The sequence below is a fragment of the Stegostoma tigrinum genome, chromosome 4 (genome assembly GCF_030684315.1).
Source record: "Stegostoma tigrinum isolate sSteTig4 chromosome 4, sSteTig4.hap1, whole genome shotgun sequence".
NCBI lineage: Eukaryota > Metazoa > Chordata > Chondrichthyes > Orectolobiformes > Stegostomatidae > Stegostoma > Stegostoma tigrinum.
In genome coordinates this window covers 20,365,939-20,384,904 of record NC_081357.1, presented here as the reverse complement: position 1 = coordinate 20,384,904, position 18,966 = coordinate 20,365,939, and the positions used below count along the sequence as shown (strand labels likewise).

General features: G+C 43.6%; 1 protein-coding gene across 2 annotated transcripts in view; it reads right to left on the bottom strand.

Annotated features, from left to right (window-relative positions):
- Nucleotides 1-18,966, bottom strand: part of anapc1 (anaphase promoting complex subunit 1) — a 215,129-nt gene that overhangs the window by 179,203 nt on the left and 16,960 nt on the right. For both annotated transcript variants that reach the window (XM_059645205.1, XM_059645206.1), the window contains exons 7-12: nt 18,564-18,637; nt 11,697-11,845; nt 9,065-9,291; nt 5,099-5,308; nt 3,189-3,284; nt 2,490-2,580 (exon numbers count right to left, since the gene is read on the bottom strand). In XM_059645205.1, coding sequence (XP_059501188.1) covers nt 2,490-2,580; nt 3,189-3,284; nt 5,099-5,308; nt 9,065-9,291; nt 11,697-11,845; nt 18,564-18,637 — 847 coding nt within the window. The remainder of the gene's footprint in view (nt 1-2,489; nt 2,581-3,188; nt 3,285-5,098; nt 5,309-9,064; nt 9,292-11,696; nt 11,846-18,563; nt 18,638-18,966) is intronic.

Here is an 18,966-nt window from a genome sequence, read left to right as displayed (position 1 = left end):
CCCACCCAGACCCATCTCCCTATGACCCACACACCCCTCAACACTATGGGGAATTTAGCACAGCCAATCCACCTAACCTGCACATCTTTGGACTGTGGGAGGAAACCGGAGCACCTGGAGGAAACTCACGCAGACACGGGGAGAACGTGCAAACTCCTCACAGACAGTTACCCGAGGCTGGAATCAAACCCAGGTCCCTGGCGCTGTGAGGCTGCAGTGCTAACCACTGAGCCACCGTGCCACCCAATAAAAGGAGATAATAAGATATCAGAAAAACTCAATGCGGAATACTTCTACCTTCAGTGTGAATAAGTTAATAAATCTGACAATTCAGCCAGTCTCATTTCCCTCCACACCTTTATCTGTTGGAGGGATGCACAACTGTGAATCTAGCCCATAATTTTCTGAAAGTTTAACACATTTTGTAATCATTAAAAAAAAGATTGTGAAGCACAACCCCTCACAGAGTCACAGAGATGTACAGCAGGCAAACAGACCCTTCGGTCCAACTCATACATGCCGACCAGACAGCCTATATAAATCTAACCCATTTGTCCCACATCCCTCTAAACTCTCCTATTCATGTACCCATCCAGATGCCTTTTAAATCTTGTAATTGTATCAGCCTCCACCACTTCCTCTGGCAGCTCATTCCAAACACACAGTCTGTGTGTGGAAAAGTTGCCCCTTGGGTCGCTTTTAAATCTTTCCCCTCTCACTTTAAACCTATGCCCTCTGGTTTTGGATTCCCTTACCCTGGGAAAAAGACCTTGGCTATTCTCCCTATCCATGCCCTTCAGGATTTTATTAACCTCTATGAGGACACCCCTCAGCCTCCAACACTCCAGGGAAGATAGCCCCAGCCTATTCAGCCTCTCCTTTCGAGCTCAAACCCTCCAACCCTGGCAACATCCCTGAAAATCTTTTCTGAACCCTTTCAGGTTTAACGTCATCTTTCCTAAAGCATAGAGTCCTCGTGTCCAATAGAATGTGCATCGAAACAGAGTCAAACTAGATGAATACAGCAAGGCAAACCAACTTTTACTTCACTTTCAAGTGAAACTATCTGACCATACAAGTATAACTTTCCTGTTGCGCACAATCGATTAAAGCAGAATGACATCTGAAAAGAATCGCACCATTCAAAAGTAGGTATTTGCTAGAATCCCTTAATAGAAACAAACTAATTGCTTCTCCTTCCTTGGTCCAACATATCTTCAAGCCACATCACATTAATGCCAGGAAAACATTTCGTGGTCTTAATTTAAACAATTCCACTGAGTGAATTTAAGAAAATTAAACTGCCCTGCTATGGGCAAGTGCAAGATTGCTGAACTGTGAACAAAGCAGTATGGCAAATGGCTGTGGAGGCAGGCAGGTGAGAGTCTGCTTGAACAGGCCATTTTACCTAATTTGATTTGAGTGGTATCTTTGAAACTGTGCCTACTGAAGTCATAAGTGAGGACCGTTAACACCTACTGGGAAAAAAACGAAGGAAAGATTGCCATTGGAATTGTTATGATGCCTGGAGCATCTCTAATTCACGAACAAAAACAAAATTGCTGGAAAAGCTCAGCAGGTCTGGCAGCATCTGTGAAGCAGAAAACAGAGTTAACGTTTCGGGCCCAGTGACCCTTCCTCAGAACCAGACCCAAAACGTTAACTCTGTTTTCTCCTTCACAGATGCTGTCAGGCCTGCTGAGCTTTTCAAGCAACTTATGTTTTTGTTCCTGATTTACAGCATCTGCAGTTCTTTTGGTTTTTATTTAGTATTCATCTCTAACTCACCTCTGATCATTCCTAAGCTTTGCTAGCCAACATCCCAGCTTCCGCCCTTCATCGTCTCGAGGTCCAAAACTCTGCTGTGCATATCCTAACGTGCACCATCCCAAACATTCATCACCACTCTCCTCAATGACCCACACCAGCTCCCGGCCCCTCAAAGGCTCAGCTTTTAAACTCTCCGCTTCACTTTCAAACCCACCATAGCTGGGCCTATCTCTTAAACCTCATCCAGTCCTACAATGCTCTGAGTTGGAATCATACAATACAGAAGAAACCCTTCAGCCCATCAAGTCTGTATCATGAAAGCCACACTAATCCAACTTTCCAGCACTCGGCCTATAGCTTTAAACATATATTTCAAGAAATCACTACCCTCCTCCCATCCTGGCCTTGATTAAAATCCCTGATTGCAATTGGACCACTGCTGGTGATAGTCCCTTCAGCTGGCATTGCAGCTGAAATTCCCTCTATCAGTCACCTCTCAGCCATTCCTTCCTCCATTAAGACACCTCTGAAAACCTCCCACTCCTCGACTAAACTTCTGGTCACCTGGCCTAAGATCTCATGTGACCTGGAGTCAAATTCAGCTTAAATCATTTTTGTGAAGCTTTTGGGGCTTTTACAGCCTTGAGGAGGCTGAATAAATACAAGCTGGCACTTGAACTTTCTGTCTGAGGAGCAGCAGGGCTTAATAGTAAACTCACCTCCACAGGAGCAGCATCTTTTGCTTGTATAACAGTAACTGTTCCGAAAATCAGCTGAGTCAAGTCATTGCTCTCTTCAAATTTCACACATCTGTAACAGATTTAAGCAGATCCGACAATAAAAGCTTTCTAAACTACATACACGTAACTAGATGCACAAGCAAGCCAGCGTGCTGTTTTTACCAGGTAGCTATCATATCAAATGGAGTGAAAATAACCAAAACTTCAATCAAATTCTCAGCAGGTTTAAACATCTCCGGTGAGAATTTGCAATGCATATTGCAGGATGTGAAAGAACAGCAAAGGATCAGTCCAGCCATTCACCAACACCTAGCTCTTTCGATTTAAAAATAGACCTCCCAAACACTTGCAAAAAAACCAAATTCTGTACATAATAGGCAGAAGACTGATGGGTAGAAAATTATTTTGTCATATGTAGCAGTTGAACAAATGCAAACGAGAACATTTATGCATTCAATATCTATCAGAACATAAATAGTGCAATGATCAGATGACACAAAGCAATGCTGGACAAGTGTAATGAATGCACATTAACTCCTAAATTGAAAAGCTAAATCCCTCTCTCTGTTTCATACTCAACAGAAGCCATTGTATAATGGATAATGGGTAATGGGTAAACACAATACATTTTAATTTTGTCTCTTACAACATGTCCAGCTTCTCAGTGTTGACACTGACCGTAACTGATGGCGAGACTCCACCAAGTAACATAAAAACTTCTGACCACAGAGGTCAATGGTAATAAATACTTTTGAGGCTTGAGAATTTTTTTCCCTGTGAAAACATAAGTTAACACTTCAGGTTTAGGCAATGGAGTCACATCATAGAGTCATACAGCATGGAAACAGGCCCTTCAGTCCAACCAGTCCACACCAACAATGTTTCCAAATTAAACCAGACCCACCAGCCTGTGCTTGGCCCATATCCCTCTGAACCTTTCCTATTCATGAACTTAATCTAATTGTCTTTAAACATTGTAACTACACAGACATCCACCACTTTCTCTGGCAGTTTACTCCACACATGAACCACTCTGTGTAAAAACAAAAGTAGCCCCTCATGTCCCTTTGAAATCTTTCTCCTCTCATTTTAAACTTGTGCCCTGCTAGTTTTCCACGTCCAAGCGAAAAGACCCTTGCTAATCACTTCAACTGTGTCCCTAATGATTTTATAAAGAACTACAAAGGTCAGCCCGCAACCTCCTAAGCTGCAGTGAAAAAAATCCCAGTCTTTCCAGTTTTTTTTGTAACTCCAACCTTCCATTCTAGGCAACATCCTGATAAATCTTTTCTGAACCCTCTCCAGTTTAATAATATCGTTCCTACAACTGGGCCACCAGAACTGGACACAGTATTCCAGATGTGGCCTCACCAATGTTCCGTACAAACTCAATGTAACATGTACTACATCAGCTTGGTCTTCTGACACAGCTTACTCTTCTACTGTTCTGATGAGGAGTTCACTTACAAATTGTTAACCTGCATTTTTTACGAATGAGGTGGGTGGGTGGGTGGGGGGAAGACATGTTGGAATCTCGTACAAAACTATAAAATTTAACAAGACTAGATGAGGCCCTCTTTCTGTGCTGTAATTTTCTTTGTAGACAAAGGTAAATGCAGGGAAGTTGCTCCTGATGACAACAGAATTTAGAACCAGGGGTCACTGGCTACAGGTATGGGATAGGCCATTTACGACTGCTATTCTTAATAAGTACCCTTGGGGAAAAAAAGACAAATAATTTTTTGAGGATAATATGTTTGAGATAGTGGTGATTGATTAGTGCATCATCAGTGGTATCACTCTCCTGTACAGTTTGAATATTGCAACATTGGAGAAGAAATGGTATAGAGGAGAGAAAAATTACAGACAGAGCAGCTGCATCTCATTGGTAGGCATTTTAAATCCAAGTTAGGACAGATGTGGTTCAGAGTGTAGACACTACAGGAGAAAATCTCAGCTGGCTCTTCAGTAAACTGCTCAGCAAAACGGTGCGCTGTCAGACATGGCTCTTTTTCTTGACAGCCCAGTAAGTTTGTTCAGATAGGGCACTATTCTCTCCTAACACAAAGTTACCAATCTCACTCAGGGCAAGTAAACAGTGTAGACGATCAGGCAGATTGATAACTGAGGTTCAATGCTAGCAGCTGCAAAGAAACATACTCAAACATTGTTACAGTAGGTTACTGAGAGTCACGGGAGCTCATCCCGATCCCTGGCTTATTTACAGACTCAGTCCTTCAAGGAACATTATAACAGACATAAATGACCCCATTGTATTGCAAGAGAAAAGCAGCGCAGCTTCCCATTGTCCTGGCCAATATCCGGCCGTCATCCAACACCACTTAAAAAAAACAAACTGATCACTTCTCTCTCTTGTTTGTGGGATCTACCACACACAAACTAGCTGTCGTTGTTTTATCTATTTATCCGTGTGCCAAAAATCATTCACAGACCACAAAGCGCTCGGCAACATCCTGAAAACACACGTGGTGTTTCTGCGCAAGCAATTCTATTCTCCCGGATTGACCACACCTCTGAACGTTACCTTAGACGGATGGGAAAAGCCTCAACAAAAATCCTCAACTCACCTCATGTTGTGCATGCTTTCTGTCCACAAGTGCTCGAGGCACAGCTCCGGAATGACCGGCTCTGTCTCGGGCACCAGTAAGGAGTCACTCAGGGTGCTGTTCGGAGAGTGGGAATTCCGGCTCTGCTTCGGAGACGGGGTGTAAGTTGATAAGTTGAATCTCTGCACGCCAGAAAACGATGATGCTCCCAGAGACGGGGAATGAGAACGGCTGAAAGTGAGCGAAAAAAAATGTGGAACTGAATTCGTTGTGTCTGGATAACAGGTGGGGGTGGGAAGCAGGGAATACAGTGGGAGAAAACAACCTGGCAACACGCTTCCGACACGCATAATAAATAATGCTGAAGCTGTTGATTTGGAGCATCAATACTGGAAATAAAGGAGAAGGAATCTATGCTTTACTCATTAGCACCCCCTTCAAAAAGTTACTTTTCTGTCAATATGCCTCAACAGGAATGCAGTGCCACAAACTCATGTCGAGCAGGAGCGGCCTACTTGTGCTCTTATTTTGTGTGTTCTACAATGTAGCATTTTTAGATGCATTTGAAAGCTCGTGTGCTGACACTCTCCTGCCTCGGGTTTTTGACACCACCCTCCACTAAATTCCACATTGAGCACACTTTCTGCCTGCAAGTGATTGAGAAACAGCTCCAGAATCTGGCAAATGCTCAGTCTCAGCATGATGGTCCAACAAACAAGGGTAGGACTTATACAATTAAAGGTAGGGCCTTGGGTAGTGCTGTAGAACACAGGGGCTTAGGGGCGCAGGTACATAATTCTTTAAAGTTTGCACCTCATATAGATAGGATGGTTGAAAGGCATTTGGCACACTTGCTCAGTCCTTTGAGTGAAGGAATTGGGACGTTATGTTGAAGTTGTACAGGACACAGGTCAGGCCTCTCCTGGAATACTGTGTCTAGATCTAGTCAGCCAGTTAGAGAAACGATATCATCAAGCTGGAGAGGGGTCAGAAAGATTTACCAGGATGTTGTCGGGCATGAAAGTTTTGAGTTATAAAGAAAGGCTGGATAGGCTGGGGCTTTTTTCCCTAGAGCATAGGAGGATGAGAGGCGATCTGATAGAAGTTTATAAAATAATGGAGGTATAGATGGAGTTGATTGTACTCTCTTCCCGAAGACGGGGAATGTCGAGACCGGGGACGCATTTTTAAGGTGAGAGGAGCAAGATTTTAAAAAGACACAAGGCAAATTTTACACGCAGAGCGCGGTTCGCATGTGGAACAAGCTTCCTGAGACAGTGGTGGATGCATGTACAATTACATTTAAAAGATGTTTGGATAGATATATGAATAGGAAAGGCTTGGAGGGATATGTGCCAGGAGCATGGCGCTGGGACTAGTTTAGTTTGGGATTATGTCCAGCATGGACTGGTTGGACCGAAGGGTCTGTTTCCATGTTGTCTGACTCTATGATTCTACAACACCTACTGGTTCCCCTTTATACACAGCACACAGTACTTCCTTAAAGAACTTCAATGGACTGATTAAACATATTTGGACTGGAGGGTTTCAGTTATGAAGACAGATTGGGCTCACTGTTTTCCTCAGCGCCGAGGAGACTGAGAAGGAACACAATAGAGATGAAATATAAAGATAAAATTGTGAAGGGAATAGAAAAGGACAAAAGGAAGGAACGTTTCCCCTTGGTGGAGGGTCAATTACCAGGGGCATCTGCCTGACAAGTTAGTAGAAGCCGGAACCCCTGTAACATTTAAGAAGTATTTAGATCTACATGTGCATACAAGGTTATGACACAAGCGCTGAAAAATAGGATCTGAATTAATTAGATGCTTGTTTTTGACCAGTGCAGATGCAATTGGCTGGAGGGTGTTTTTACCGAGCTGTAGCAATATATGACGCGATGATTGCCCTTGTTCAAACCACATTGACTCTGATTCTGCCTGATTATCTTGATCTTCTCCGAGTGACCTGCTATATCCTCTTTAATAACAGCTTTCTTCTGGTAGAGGTCATGGTAATTGGCCTGTAGTAAAGGAAGAATCTGGCAGAGGGCACTATGTCTGCAAGCTGGTAGGAAAGAGCAATTGTGTCACTTCTAAGATTGTGGGATCTCCTGAAGGGCAGTGAGTTTGGGGAGAGTGAGGAGAGGAGATATTAACAAGCATCAGCTCAGATTAGAGATAAATAAAATGGGTTAAATTGGGAGAGCAAGAGAGGAGGCTATACTACAAAGACATCCAATGGCAGAAATCATCTTCCAAGTTTCTTATTTGGCATGAAATTCAGGACAGGTCAGACATCCATCAGAAGAAAACCCAATCCTAACGAAATAAGAGACAGGCAGAGCTGAGCTTAATTCATTTTATATGTTTTACTTGGAAACTAACAGATGTGAGGTTCTGATTTCTCAGTTTTCTTCAGGCAATGCACCAAGGTCTTGAACTGAAATTTAAATGCTATTTGTCCACTTTGTGTGATTTGGAAAACAATGTGACAGGATTTACATATCGTCCCTCAAGCATGCCAGAGGTTGACTCGCTAATAACATAGGAAATTCCTGGAATCCTCAAAATTACATTTGTTTGAGGAAAGACGAATCCCAAAAAGTCTTTGCTTGCAAGTAGACAATAAGGAGAACAAAATCAACAGTTAAAGAAAAAGGAAGAGCAGGAAAAGAGAGAGCAAACAGACAGCAGAATGGAGAAGGCTTTCCGAGAATCATTGAACCCCTACAGTATGAAAATAGGCCATTTGGCCCACTGAGTCAACACCGACCCTCCGAAGAGCATCTCACCCAGGCCCACCCCAAACCCTATCCTCGTAACCCTGTATTTCCCACGGCTAATCCAACTAGCCTGCACATCACTGGACACTATAGGGCAACATAGCATGGCCAGTCCACCTAACCTGCACAGCTTTGGACTGTGGGAGGAAACCGGAGCACCCAAAGGAAACCCACACAGACATGGGGAGAACGTGCAAGGGTGGAATAAAACCCAGGTCCCTGGCACTATCAGGCAGAGGCGCTGACCACTGAGTCACCATGCCACCCTGATTTTAGGTCAACCAGTTAATAATCAGAGCAGAGCCTGAAGATATCACTGGAATTTTTCTGAGAGACTGGTTCAAATCTGGTTGAAGTACAGACGCAGCACGAGGAGAGAATAGCTCCAGGAGGGGAAAAAAAAGTGTAAACAAAAAGTGAAACAGAAGAGAAATAATATCCTGTCAAAGGCTCCACATTCACATAATTTGGAAAGTCAAAATAAACCAATATTATATCTCAATGTATATATGGCAAAAAGAGAGAGATGTTGCTGAAACTTTCCAGCTTGCACATGTGAAGACAAACGCAAGAAAGCCACATTTCAAACAAGCACTAGAACCTATTCCTATAGGAGATAAGGGTGCTGACCTGTTGATAAAATTCAATTAGATTGGCCAAAGAGAGAAGCAGTGGGGAACTAATATGCTCACCAAACTTCTGAACAATTCAAACAGAGGCAGAAATATGTTCCTTTCACCATAACAACAGAATTAGCCAACAGAACTGAACTGACAACCAATCAGCTGTGATCATTTGAAATTTTGCACCTTTGCATTTGTCTCGATGAGTGCAAGATGAAAATCATTGGCAATCTTTATCCCTTTCTGGTAATACTGAGGATCTGTATCACCAAGACAGACTGTGGTACAGACAATAAATAAACTTATTGTAGTGTATTTATTATAGAAATAAATACACATAATTTTGTGATGATATGTAATACCAGCATGTTCCCTCTTCAGTAGTACAACTCTACCTCTGAGTTAGGAAACCTGGGTTCAAGTCCCACCTGTTCCAAAGGTAGGTAATAACATCTCTGAACAGGATGATTAGACAATAGTTTTAATGTTAACAACACCACAAGCACCAAATTAATTCATTTTCTTTCTGCATCACGATTCCCACAACTTTCTCTCACATCAGTGTTGCAATTTGCTCACCTTAGAGCTGCCATGTTTGAAATGGAAGGAGAGTGAGAGCGAGAGTGTGCACCAGGTGAGACAGTAGATCTGTTCTGGCTTGGAAAGGAGGAGAAGTTTTGGAATGGAGATGCTATAGGTGACTCTCCCTTTGAGACACTTCTGAGGTGAGCAGTCAGAGAGCTGCTGGTGACAATCTGCTGAGGGGTTCCTGCTGTGCTGGGACATCTTAGAACTGTGTTTTGCTCCTGTTGGGAGAAATACAAAAGTTCAAGCCTTGCATTAAAGGTAAATATATGCATGTCAAAATGTAGGCCAGCTTGATAAAATATTGCACATTGTCTCAGTTTTCAAAGATAACATTACTGTCCACTTGGAGGGGACTGGGCTTTCAATTCGTCATGTCTTTGTGGATCATCTCTCCTGAATCCACCTGCCACTTACAGCATGAACTGTTTAAAATAATAGGTATTCTGAAAAGACTAATCTCCAGTACATCAAGTGTAGGAATCACAATGTGGTACAACAGGAGAAAAAAAAATCATATATTGCAGTCAGGGTGAAGGAACAGACAGTGGACATGATAATTTTATTACTTTTTTTTTGTAATTCATTCATGGGATATGAGTGTCACTGTCTGGGCCAGCATTATTGCTCACTACTAGTTGCCCCTTGGTCTAAGTGGCTACATTTCAGACAGCAGGTCAGAGTTAGCCACATTGCTGTGGGTCTGGGGTCATCTGAAGGCCAGATCAGGCGAGGATAGCAGATTTCCTTCTCAAAAGGAATTAGTGGACAAGGTCAGTTTTTACATCAATTGACTGTGGTTATATGACTGCTATTAGACTGGCTACCAATTCCAGATCTTTTCTAAACTGCATTTTACCATCTGTCATATTGGGAGAGCATTAACCTGGGCTTCTAGGTTACTACTCAAGTGACATTATCATTCATTGTCGCTGGGTCAAAGTCCTAGAAGGCCCTCCTTCATAGCATTGTGGGTCAACCTTCAACATACGGACTACAATGATTCAAGAAGGCAGCTCACCGCCACCTTCTCAAGAGGAACAAAGGTTGGGCAATAAATGCGCACCAAACACCGACGCCCATGTCCCGTGACAGAATAAAAAATATTATGCCAATGCTTCACCGACCTTAGATTTTATTCATTTGCGAGTTGTGAGTGTCACGAGGAAGGCAAATAATGAACATCTACCTCGAAACAATTGGGTCGTTTTTGGAGTCATTTTAGAGGGCATGTGTTGGCCAGATCAAACATAGGCAGTAGATTTCACCCTTTACCGGGCAAGGTTGAACTAGATGGGGGGGTGGAGTTAACCATAATTGAGGAGTTTCATGATCACTGTTGTTGGGAACAACTTTACGTCTCAAATTTCCTTACAAGTTTCAGTTGCCACAGGGAATTTGAACCCAAACTTCCAGATTATTACTCTGGGATCCTCAAGTACCGGTCTAGTAACCAAACCTCTGTTCTACCCTGACACTGACTCTGCACCAAAATTAGATCCCTAACTAAGTAGAGGAAAGACTGAAACAAAACTGCTGGAGAAATTCAACAGCTCTGGCAGCATGTGTGGAGAGAAAGCAGAGTTGGGATTTCAGGTCCAGTGACCTTTCTTCAGAAGTGAGTTTCGACAGAAATTTCAATGCTTGCTTCGGACTTCCAGCATCCAATGTTTATTTTAAAACATATCAATCTTCTGACCCTGCCACAAACCCTGCCCCCACCCATAGTACTGGTATTGAGGCAGAGTTCATCTCATATTGCTGATCACCTTGGAATCCAACTTGACTGCTGTTATTCAATCAACCTGACCATATATGTTATTGACACACTCCAGGGCAGGTGGGGCTTGGCCCCAGACCTCCTGGACCAGAGGTAGGGCACTACTATGAGGCCCTACTTGATCACAGGCTGAGACTCTGATACCACACTATCACTAGCAGGAAGGCTGCTCTGCTTCCAACTCTGCAATATTCTTTTTCTCAGGCTCTACCTCAGAGATTATAATGGCTGCACAGAAGAGGGGAGAAGGAAAGAGGAAGGAAGTATTCAGTGGCCACCGTGAGTGTGCAGTGGGGCTTGACAGATGAACTGGTCAACCACTGACCAAATTTTTTTAAGCTCATATCTTTCTTCACTTCTCTCTCCAAGAACTGCCTTAAAACACCAACCCTTTAACCAAGTGAGCATCAGAGGAGCAGGGAAGCTGACGTTTCGGGTCAGGACCCTTCTTCAACCTGAACCATCAGGTTTCCTGCACCTCTGATACTGCCTAGCCTGCTGTGTTCATCCAGCTCCACACTGTGTTATCTCAGCATCAGCAGTTCTTACTAACGCTTTAACCAATACTTATAGAGCCTCCACTTTGGGTTCAGCATCTCATATCCCAGTCAAGTCCATTTTGGTGCACTTTCTTTGGTACCTAAAAGCGTATTGTTATCACATTTATTTAATTTTACAATCAAACTTTAATTTGCGCAGAGCTCTTTATATCTTACTTCCTGGAATCCTTAGAATAACAGCAGCAGAATCCATACAGGTAACTTTCTCAAACTAGAAGTTCAGGAAAAAAATGGAGAACAAGAATAAATGATTTTGTTTTAAAAAAAACGTTGACAGAATAGGTACCTCAGTTTTAATTTTGCGCAATGCCCAAACTGCGTGCAGACACTGTGCTGTGTCGTAAGTCATGATGATTGACGGCGTTGAGCTGGAGAAAATGATTTTCAGGGTATAGTCAGCAACATACTGTACTCTTGTGATGTTGGTCACACCTCCTGAATGGGAAAAACCAATGATTTAATTCTGACACAAATAAAAATAAAATGTTTTGTCACGTCAACAATGTAAGCGGGCACCATAATAAATTCACCAAGATTGTTAGACATCACTTTTAAAGCTTAAAATCACTTCCATCTAGAAAGTCAAGGGATACATTTAGCTATGTGGGAACACCACCACTTCCAAGTTCTCCTCCGAGCCATTCACCACCCTGACTTGGAAATATATTGCCGTTCCTTCACAGTCGCAGGGTCAAAATGCTGGAACTCCTTCCCTAAGGGCATTGTAGGTCAACCCATAGCACATGAACAGTAACAGTTCAAGAAGGCAGCTCACCACAACATTCTCAAGGGCAACTAGAGACAGGCAACGAAAGCCAGTAATGCCCACAATCCACAAGAGAATAGCAAAAATGTAATATTAACAATAAGACATATTTTGTCTAAGATTCTCATCTTCTTGGGACAGCAGGTTGAAAGCTGCGGTAAATGTGCCTTTTCTCAGTAGTATTCAAGTTCTGAACTCCAAATGAAAATTAACAGATTTTCTTCATATCTAAGTTAAGGGCCAACGAAAAATAGGTTCATTATACGGTTCCGTGTACTAGCATTATCATTAATAACCCAAACATATTTTCTTGCAAACAATAGCTTTTCACTCATTGCTTTGCTCGTAGAAAAAGCAAAATGCAAAATTTGTTAAAATATTAATTACCTAGCATTATCACACAAATACTTGTATTTTGACTGCTCAATGTATATTTAAAATTTCTTCCTTCTCTAATAAACATTTTTCTTAACTCAGGGTAACAAGCCGTCTTCTCCAATTGCTCTTAACACTCTCAAATAGGTTTATTTCTACAGCTCTGTCTTTAATTTGTCTTTACATTGAACATGCAAGCAGGAATATTTATGAATCATGTCAAAAACCTGCAATGGCATGAGCTGTGACGAAATTTGAACTTTGATTGTAAAAAAAAATTGAAGTCCAATTGAAATTTTTAATGGAATGAAGAGAATAGTCAGAGTGAACCCCAAGTGGAGACTCTATAAGTACTGGTTAAACGAAGGGAATAGTCTTGCTTCTGGAAGGAAACAGTCAAGTCAAGGATCCCATTGGAAAGCGACATCCAGCTGGTCTTTCCTCACTGTGCTGTGTTCTCTCCTCAATGGAGATTGAGTAAGAGTTGACTGTTCTAAATGCTTGTAAAAATGCTCACAGTTGGATTGTAAGTGCACATCGATGACAAATACAACAGATAAATTATCCAAATGTGGAGCTGGATGAACACAGCAGGCCAAGCAGCATCTTAGGAGCACAAACGCTGGCGTTTCGGGCCTAGACCCTAGACACTCGCTTTTCTGGTGAAGGGTCTAGGCGAGTGTCTAGGGTCTAGGCCCGAAACGTCAGCTTTTGTGCTCCTAAGATGCTGCTTGGCCTGCTGTGTTCATCCAGCTCCACACTTTGTTACCTCAGATTCTCCAGCATCTGCAGTTCCCATTTTCTTAGATAAGTTATCTATCTTGCAGACAAATGGATTATATTTGATATCAAGCAAATTGGTGAACATCATAGGATGGCTACAATCGTTAGAAACAGCTGCAGTATACACAGAAGGGTCTAGGCCCGAAACGTCAGCTTTTGTGCTCCTGAGATGCTGCTGGGCCTGCTGTGTTCATCCAGCCTCACATTTTATTATCTCAAATTTGAGTGTGGTTCTTCAGTTCTGAGGCAGGGTCACTAGACTCAAAACATTAATTCTGATTTCTCTCCACAGACACTGCCAGAGCTGCTGAGCTTTTGCAGCAACTTCTGTTTTTGTTTCTGATTTCCAGCATTCGCAGTTCTGTTGGTTTTTTGTCTGAGTGGAGTTTGATAGGATGAATAGGAAGAACCCACTTCCACCAGTGGCATGGTGGCTCAGTGCTAAGCACTGCTGCCTCACAGCGCCAGGGGACCTGGTTCAATTCCAGCCTCAGGCGACTGTCTGTGTGGAGTTTGCACATTCTCTGTGTGTCTGCGTGGGTTTCCTCTGGGTGCTCCAGTTTCCCCCCACAGTCCTAAGGTTTGTCTTGGGGGAGGCGATGGCCTCCTCGTATTATTGCTGGACTGTTAATCCAGAGACCCAGATAATATTCTCAGGACCCAGGTTCGAATCCCACCACAGCAGACGGTGGAATTGGAATTCAATAAATATCTGGAATTAACAATCTAATGATGACCGTGAATCCATTGTCAATTGTCGGAAAACCCCACCTCGTTCACTAATGTCCTTCAGGGAAGGAAACTGCCATCCTTACCTGATCTGGCCTATATGTGACTCCAGATCCACAGCAATGTGGTTGACTCTTAACTGCCCTCTGATGGGCAATAATTAGTGATGGGCAATAAATGCTGTCTAACCAGAGACGCAGTCATCCCATGAATGAATAAAGGGAAGGTAGGTGGATATGCGAAGCTAAATTGCCCACAGTGTCCAAGGATGTGCAGGCTAGGTGGGAAATGCAGGGTCATAAGGATAGGGTAGAGGGTGGGTTGTTCTGGGTGAGATGTTCTTCAGAGGGTCGGTATGGGGTCAATGGGCCTAATGGCCTGCTTCTACACTGGACTCTATGATTGACCAGTAACTGGACGTCAGGTAATTGACAAAAGAAAGCCATGGTGCTATGATGTTGTGGCCATAACAGAGACATGGGTTTCTCAGGGGCAGAAATGGTTGCTGGATGTTCCAGGGCTTAGAACATTTAAAAAGAATAGGGAGGGGAGAAAAAGAGGAGGGGGTGTAGCACTACTAATCAGAGAGAGTATCACAGCTACAGAAGCTTCCTTTGTCGAGGAAGATCTGCCTACTGAGTCAGTATGGGTGGAAATTAGGAACAGCAAGGGAGCAGTCACCTCGTTAGGGGTTTACTACAGGCCCCCCAATAGCAGCAGGGAGATTGAAGAAAGCATAGGTCAGCAGATTTTGGAAAAGTGTGGACGTAGTAGGGTTGTTGTAATGGGTGACTTTAACTTTCCTAATATTGATTGGAACCTTCTTCGAGCAGAAGATTTGAATGGAGCTGTTTTTGTAAGGTGTGTTCAGGAGGGTTTCCTCACTCAGTACTTTGACAGGCCGACGAGGGGAGAGGCCATTCTAGACTTGGTGCTCGGAAACGAGCCGGGGCAGGTATCAGATCTTGTGGTGGGAGAGCATTTTGGTGATAATGACCATAACTGCCTCACATTCTACATAGCTATGGAGAAGGAGAGGATTAGGCAAAATGGGAGGATATTTAATTGGGGAAGAGGAAACTATGACCCGATTAGACATGAGTTAGGAAGCATGGACTGGGAGCAATTGTTCCATGGTAAGGGCACTATAGACATGTGGAGACTGTTTAAGGAACAGTTTTGCGAGTGATGAGTAAATGTGTCCCTCTGAGACAGGCAAGAAGGGGTAAGATAAAGGAACCTTGGATGATGAGAGCGGTGGAGCTTCTTGTGAAAAGGAAGAAGGTAGCTTACATAAGGTGGAGGAAACTAGGGTCAAGCTCAGCTAGACAGGATTACACGCAGGCAAGGAAGGAGCTCAAAAATGGTCTGAGGAGAGCCAGGAGGGGGCACGAGAAAGGCTTGGCAGAACGAATTAGTGAAAAGACAAAGGCATTTTACACTTATGTAAGGAATAAGAGAATGGTCAAAGAAAGAGTAGGGCCGATCAGGGATAGCATAGGGAACTTGTGTGTGGAGTCTGAGGAGGTAGGGGAAGCCCTAAATGAGTTTTTTGCTTCTGTCTTTACGAAAGAAACGAACTTTGTAGTGAATGAAACCTTTGAAGAGCAAGTGCGCATGCTGGAATGGATAGAGATAGAGGAAGCTGATGTGCTGAAAATTTTGTCAAACATTAAGATTGACAAGTCGCCAGGCCCGGACCAGATTTGTCCTCAGCTGCTTTGGGAAGCGAGAAATGCAATTGCTTCGCCACTTGCGAGGATCTCTGCATCCTCGCTCTCCACTGGAGTCATACCTGAGGACTGGAGAGACGCAAATGTAATTCCTCTCTTCAAGAAAGGAAATAGGGAAATCCCCAGCAATTACAGACCAGTAAGTCTCACGTCTGTCGTCTGCAAGGTGTTAGAAAGGATTCTGAGGGATAGGATTTATGACCATCTGGAAGAGCATGGCTTGATCAAATGCAGTCAACATGGCTTTGAGAGGGGCAGGTCATGCCTCACAAACCTTATCGAGTTCTTTGAGGATGTGACTAGAAAAGTTGATGAGGGTCGAGCTGTGGATGTGGTGTACATGGACTTCAGTAAGGCATTTGATAAGGTTCCCCATGGTAGGCTCATTCAGAAGGTCAGGAGGAATGGGATACAGGGGAATTTAGCTGTCTGGACACAGAATTGGCTGGCCAACAGAAGACAGCGAGTGGTAGCAGAAGGAAAATATTCTGCCTGGAAGTCAGTGGTGAGTGGTGTTCCACAGGGCTCTGTCCTTGGGCCTCTACTGTTTGTAATTTTCATTAATGACTTGGATGAGGGGATTGAAGCATGGGTCAGCAAGTTTGCTGTCGACACAAAGTTTGGAGGTGTCGTTGACAGTATAGAGGGCTGTTGTAGGCTGCAGCGGGACATTGATAGGATGCAGAGATGGGCTGAGAGGTGGCAGGTGGAGTTCAACCTGGATAAATGCGAGGTGATGCATTTTGGAAGGTCGAATTTGAAAGCTGAGTACAGGATTAAGGATAGGATTCTTGGCAGTGTGGAGGAACAGAGGGATCTTGGTGTGCAGATACATAGATCCCTTAAAATGGCCACCCAAATGGACAGGGTTGTTAAGAAAGCATATGGTGTTTTGGCTTTCATTAACAGGGGGATTGAGTTTAAGAGTCGTGAGATCTTGTTGCAGCTCTATAAAACTTTGGTTAGACCGCACTTGGAATACTGCGTCCAGTTCTGGTCGCCCTATTATAGGAAAGATGTGGATGCTTTGGAGAGGGTTCGGAGGTGGTTTACCAGGATGCTGCCTGGACTGGAGGGCTTATCTTATGAAGAGAGGTTGGCTGAGACTGAATTTTTTTCATTGGAGAAAAGGAGGAGGAGAGGGGACCTAATTGAGGTATACAAGATAATGAGAGGCATAGATAGAGTTGATAGCCAGAGACTATTTCCCAGGGCAGAAATGGCTAACACGAGGGGTCATAGCTTTAAGCTGGTTGGAGGAAAGTATAGAGGGGATGTCAGAGGCAGGTTCTTTACACAGAGAGTTGAGAGGGCATGGAATGCGTTGCCAGCAGCAGTTGTGGAAGCAAGGTCATTGGGGACATTTAAGAGACTGCTGGACATGCATATGGTCACAGGAATTTGAGGGTGCATACATTAGGATCAATGGTCGGCACAACATCGTGGGCTGAAGGGCCTGTTCTGTGCTATACTGTTCTATGTTCTATGTTCTAAAGGAGGGGAAGAGTGGGGGAAATTTTGCATTTCAGAGAGAGCTGCTACAATTTTGAATGCAGTACTTTTCACGGGGTTTTTGGGAGCAGTGTTGGCTGGATCTGGTCGCCATTGAACTGAATGACTTACTTGTTTCAGAGGGCAGTTAGTCACCCACATTACTGTGAATCTCGAGTCACAAGCAGGCCAGGTAAGGATGGCGAATTTCCTTCCCTGAAGGACATTAGATCACACATCAGAGAATTTGGAAAAGGCCATTCGGCCTATCGACATTCTGAAGAACATCCAACCCAGACCTGCACCTATCTTCCTATAAATCCACAGAGGTATGACAGTAAGAAAGTAAGTTAATAAGTTCATACTCTACGTCTTTCTCACCTGTTGACTTACATACAAGAGGTGCATTTCCCATGGTCAATCCACACAATCTGCACATCTTTGGAATGTGGGAGGAAACGGGAACACCCAGAGGAAAGCCATGCAGACATGGGGAGCACACCTGAAGCGGAAATCGAACCCAGGTGCTGGCATTGTGAGGCAGTAGCGCTAACAACTGAGCCACCGTGCTGCCCAGATATCTGTGAAGTTGGGCTTTTACAGCATCGATGATGGTTGTCAAGGTCACTTTTGCTGAGATGAGCTTTACATTCCAGATTTATACTGAATCCACTGAGTATTAATTATTCTGGGCCTCTCTACTACTCCTCCAGTGTCTTTATCACTATGCTGATTAAAACCTCAAAGCTTGTTGGGAGCCAACTCATCAATAACTTTCAAAAGGTAATGGGATACTTATCTGAAGGAGAAACATACTGCAACATTATAGAGCAGGGCACTGGAACCAATTGGAGTATGGTTTCAAAACGCCAGCACAGCCACAATGCCCTCCATCAATTCTCAAAATATTTACAACATTTTACCGTCCTCTAATTGTCTCCTCACCTGTGCGATACATTATCGTCACTCTTGAGCAATTCCTGAGCTCATTATTGCTCAATTCTCCCTCCAGTGGAAGAATTATTTCACATTTGCTGGTCCCTCCACAAGAGCAGCTCCCCAGCTTTCCCAAACCGAGGGTGAGACTTCCCAACACCTCCCTTGGAAGTGAATTCAACTACAGTGTCTGCGTCACTCAAACATCCGACAATCATGATTCCTTGTTTGATTATTACCACTTAACAAAGACAATCATCCAAAACATCCCCCACTATAAATCCACAGAGGTAAGAGTAAGAAAGTAAGTTAATATGTTCACACTCAATGTCTTTCTCACCTGTTGACTTACATACAAGAGGTGCAATTTCATCCAGTGGGTGCAGCATGCTGAACATTGTAGGCAGTGGCTCCCTGTAAGCAGTAACACAGCAACAATCAGCACAATTGCTGTACCACCACCAAACACGGCATCCCCTGCCGCCCCCAACATGCTAGAGGCTTAATGGCAAGTGTGTCTGACAAAGACACACAATTTGTCCCGTCTTGAATCTTCAAACCCTGCTGTGACTCCTGAAACGAGTCACTAATTCCACCAAATATTGAGTTTAAACACACCAGCGGCAGAGTCTGTGCAGGGTGTGACATTGAGCTGCACAAACTAAGCGAGCTGCTGGCGTCTGTTGACTTCTCATTTCTGCCAACGCAGCAGGACAGCAAAACAAGGGGCCTCAAGACACTAA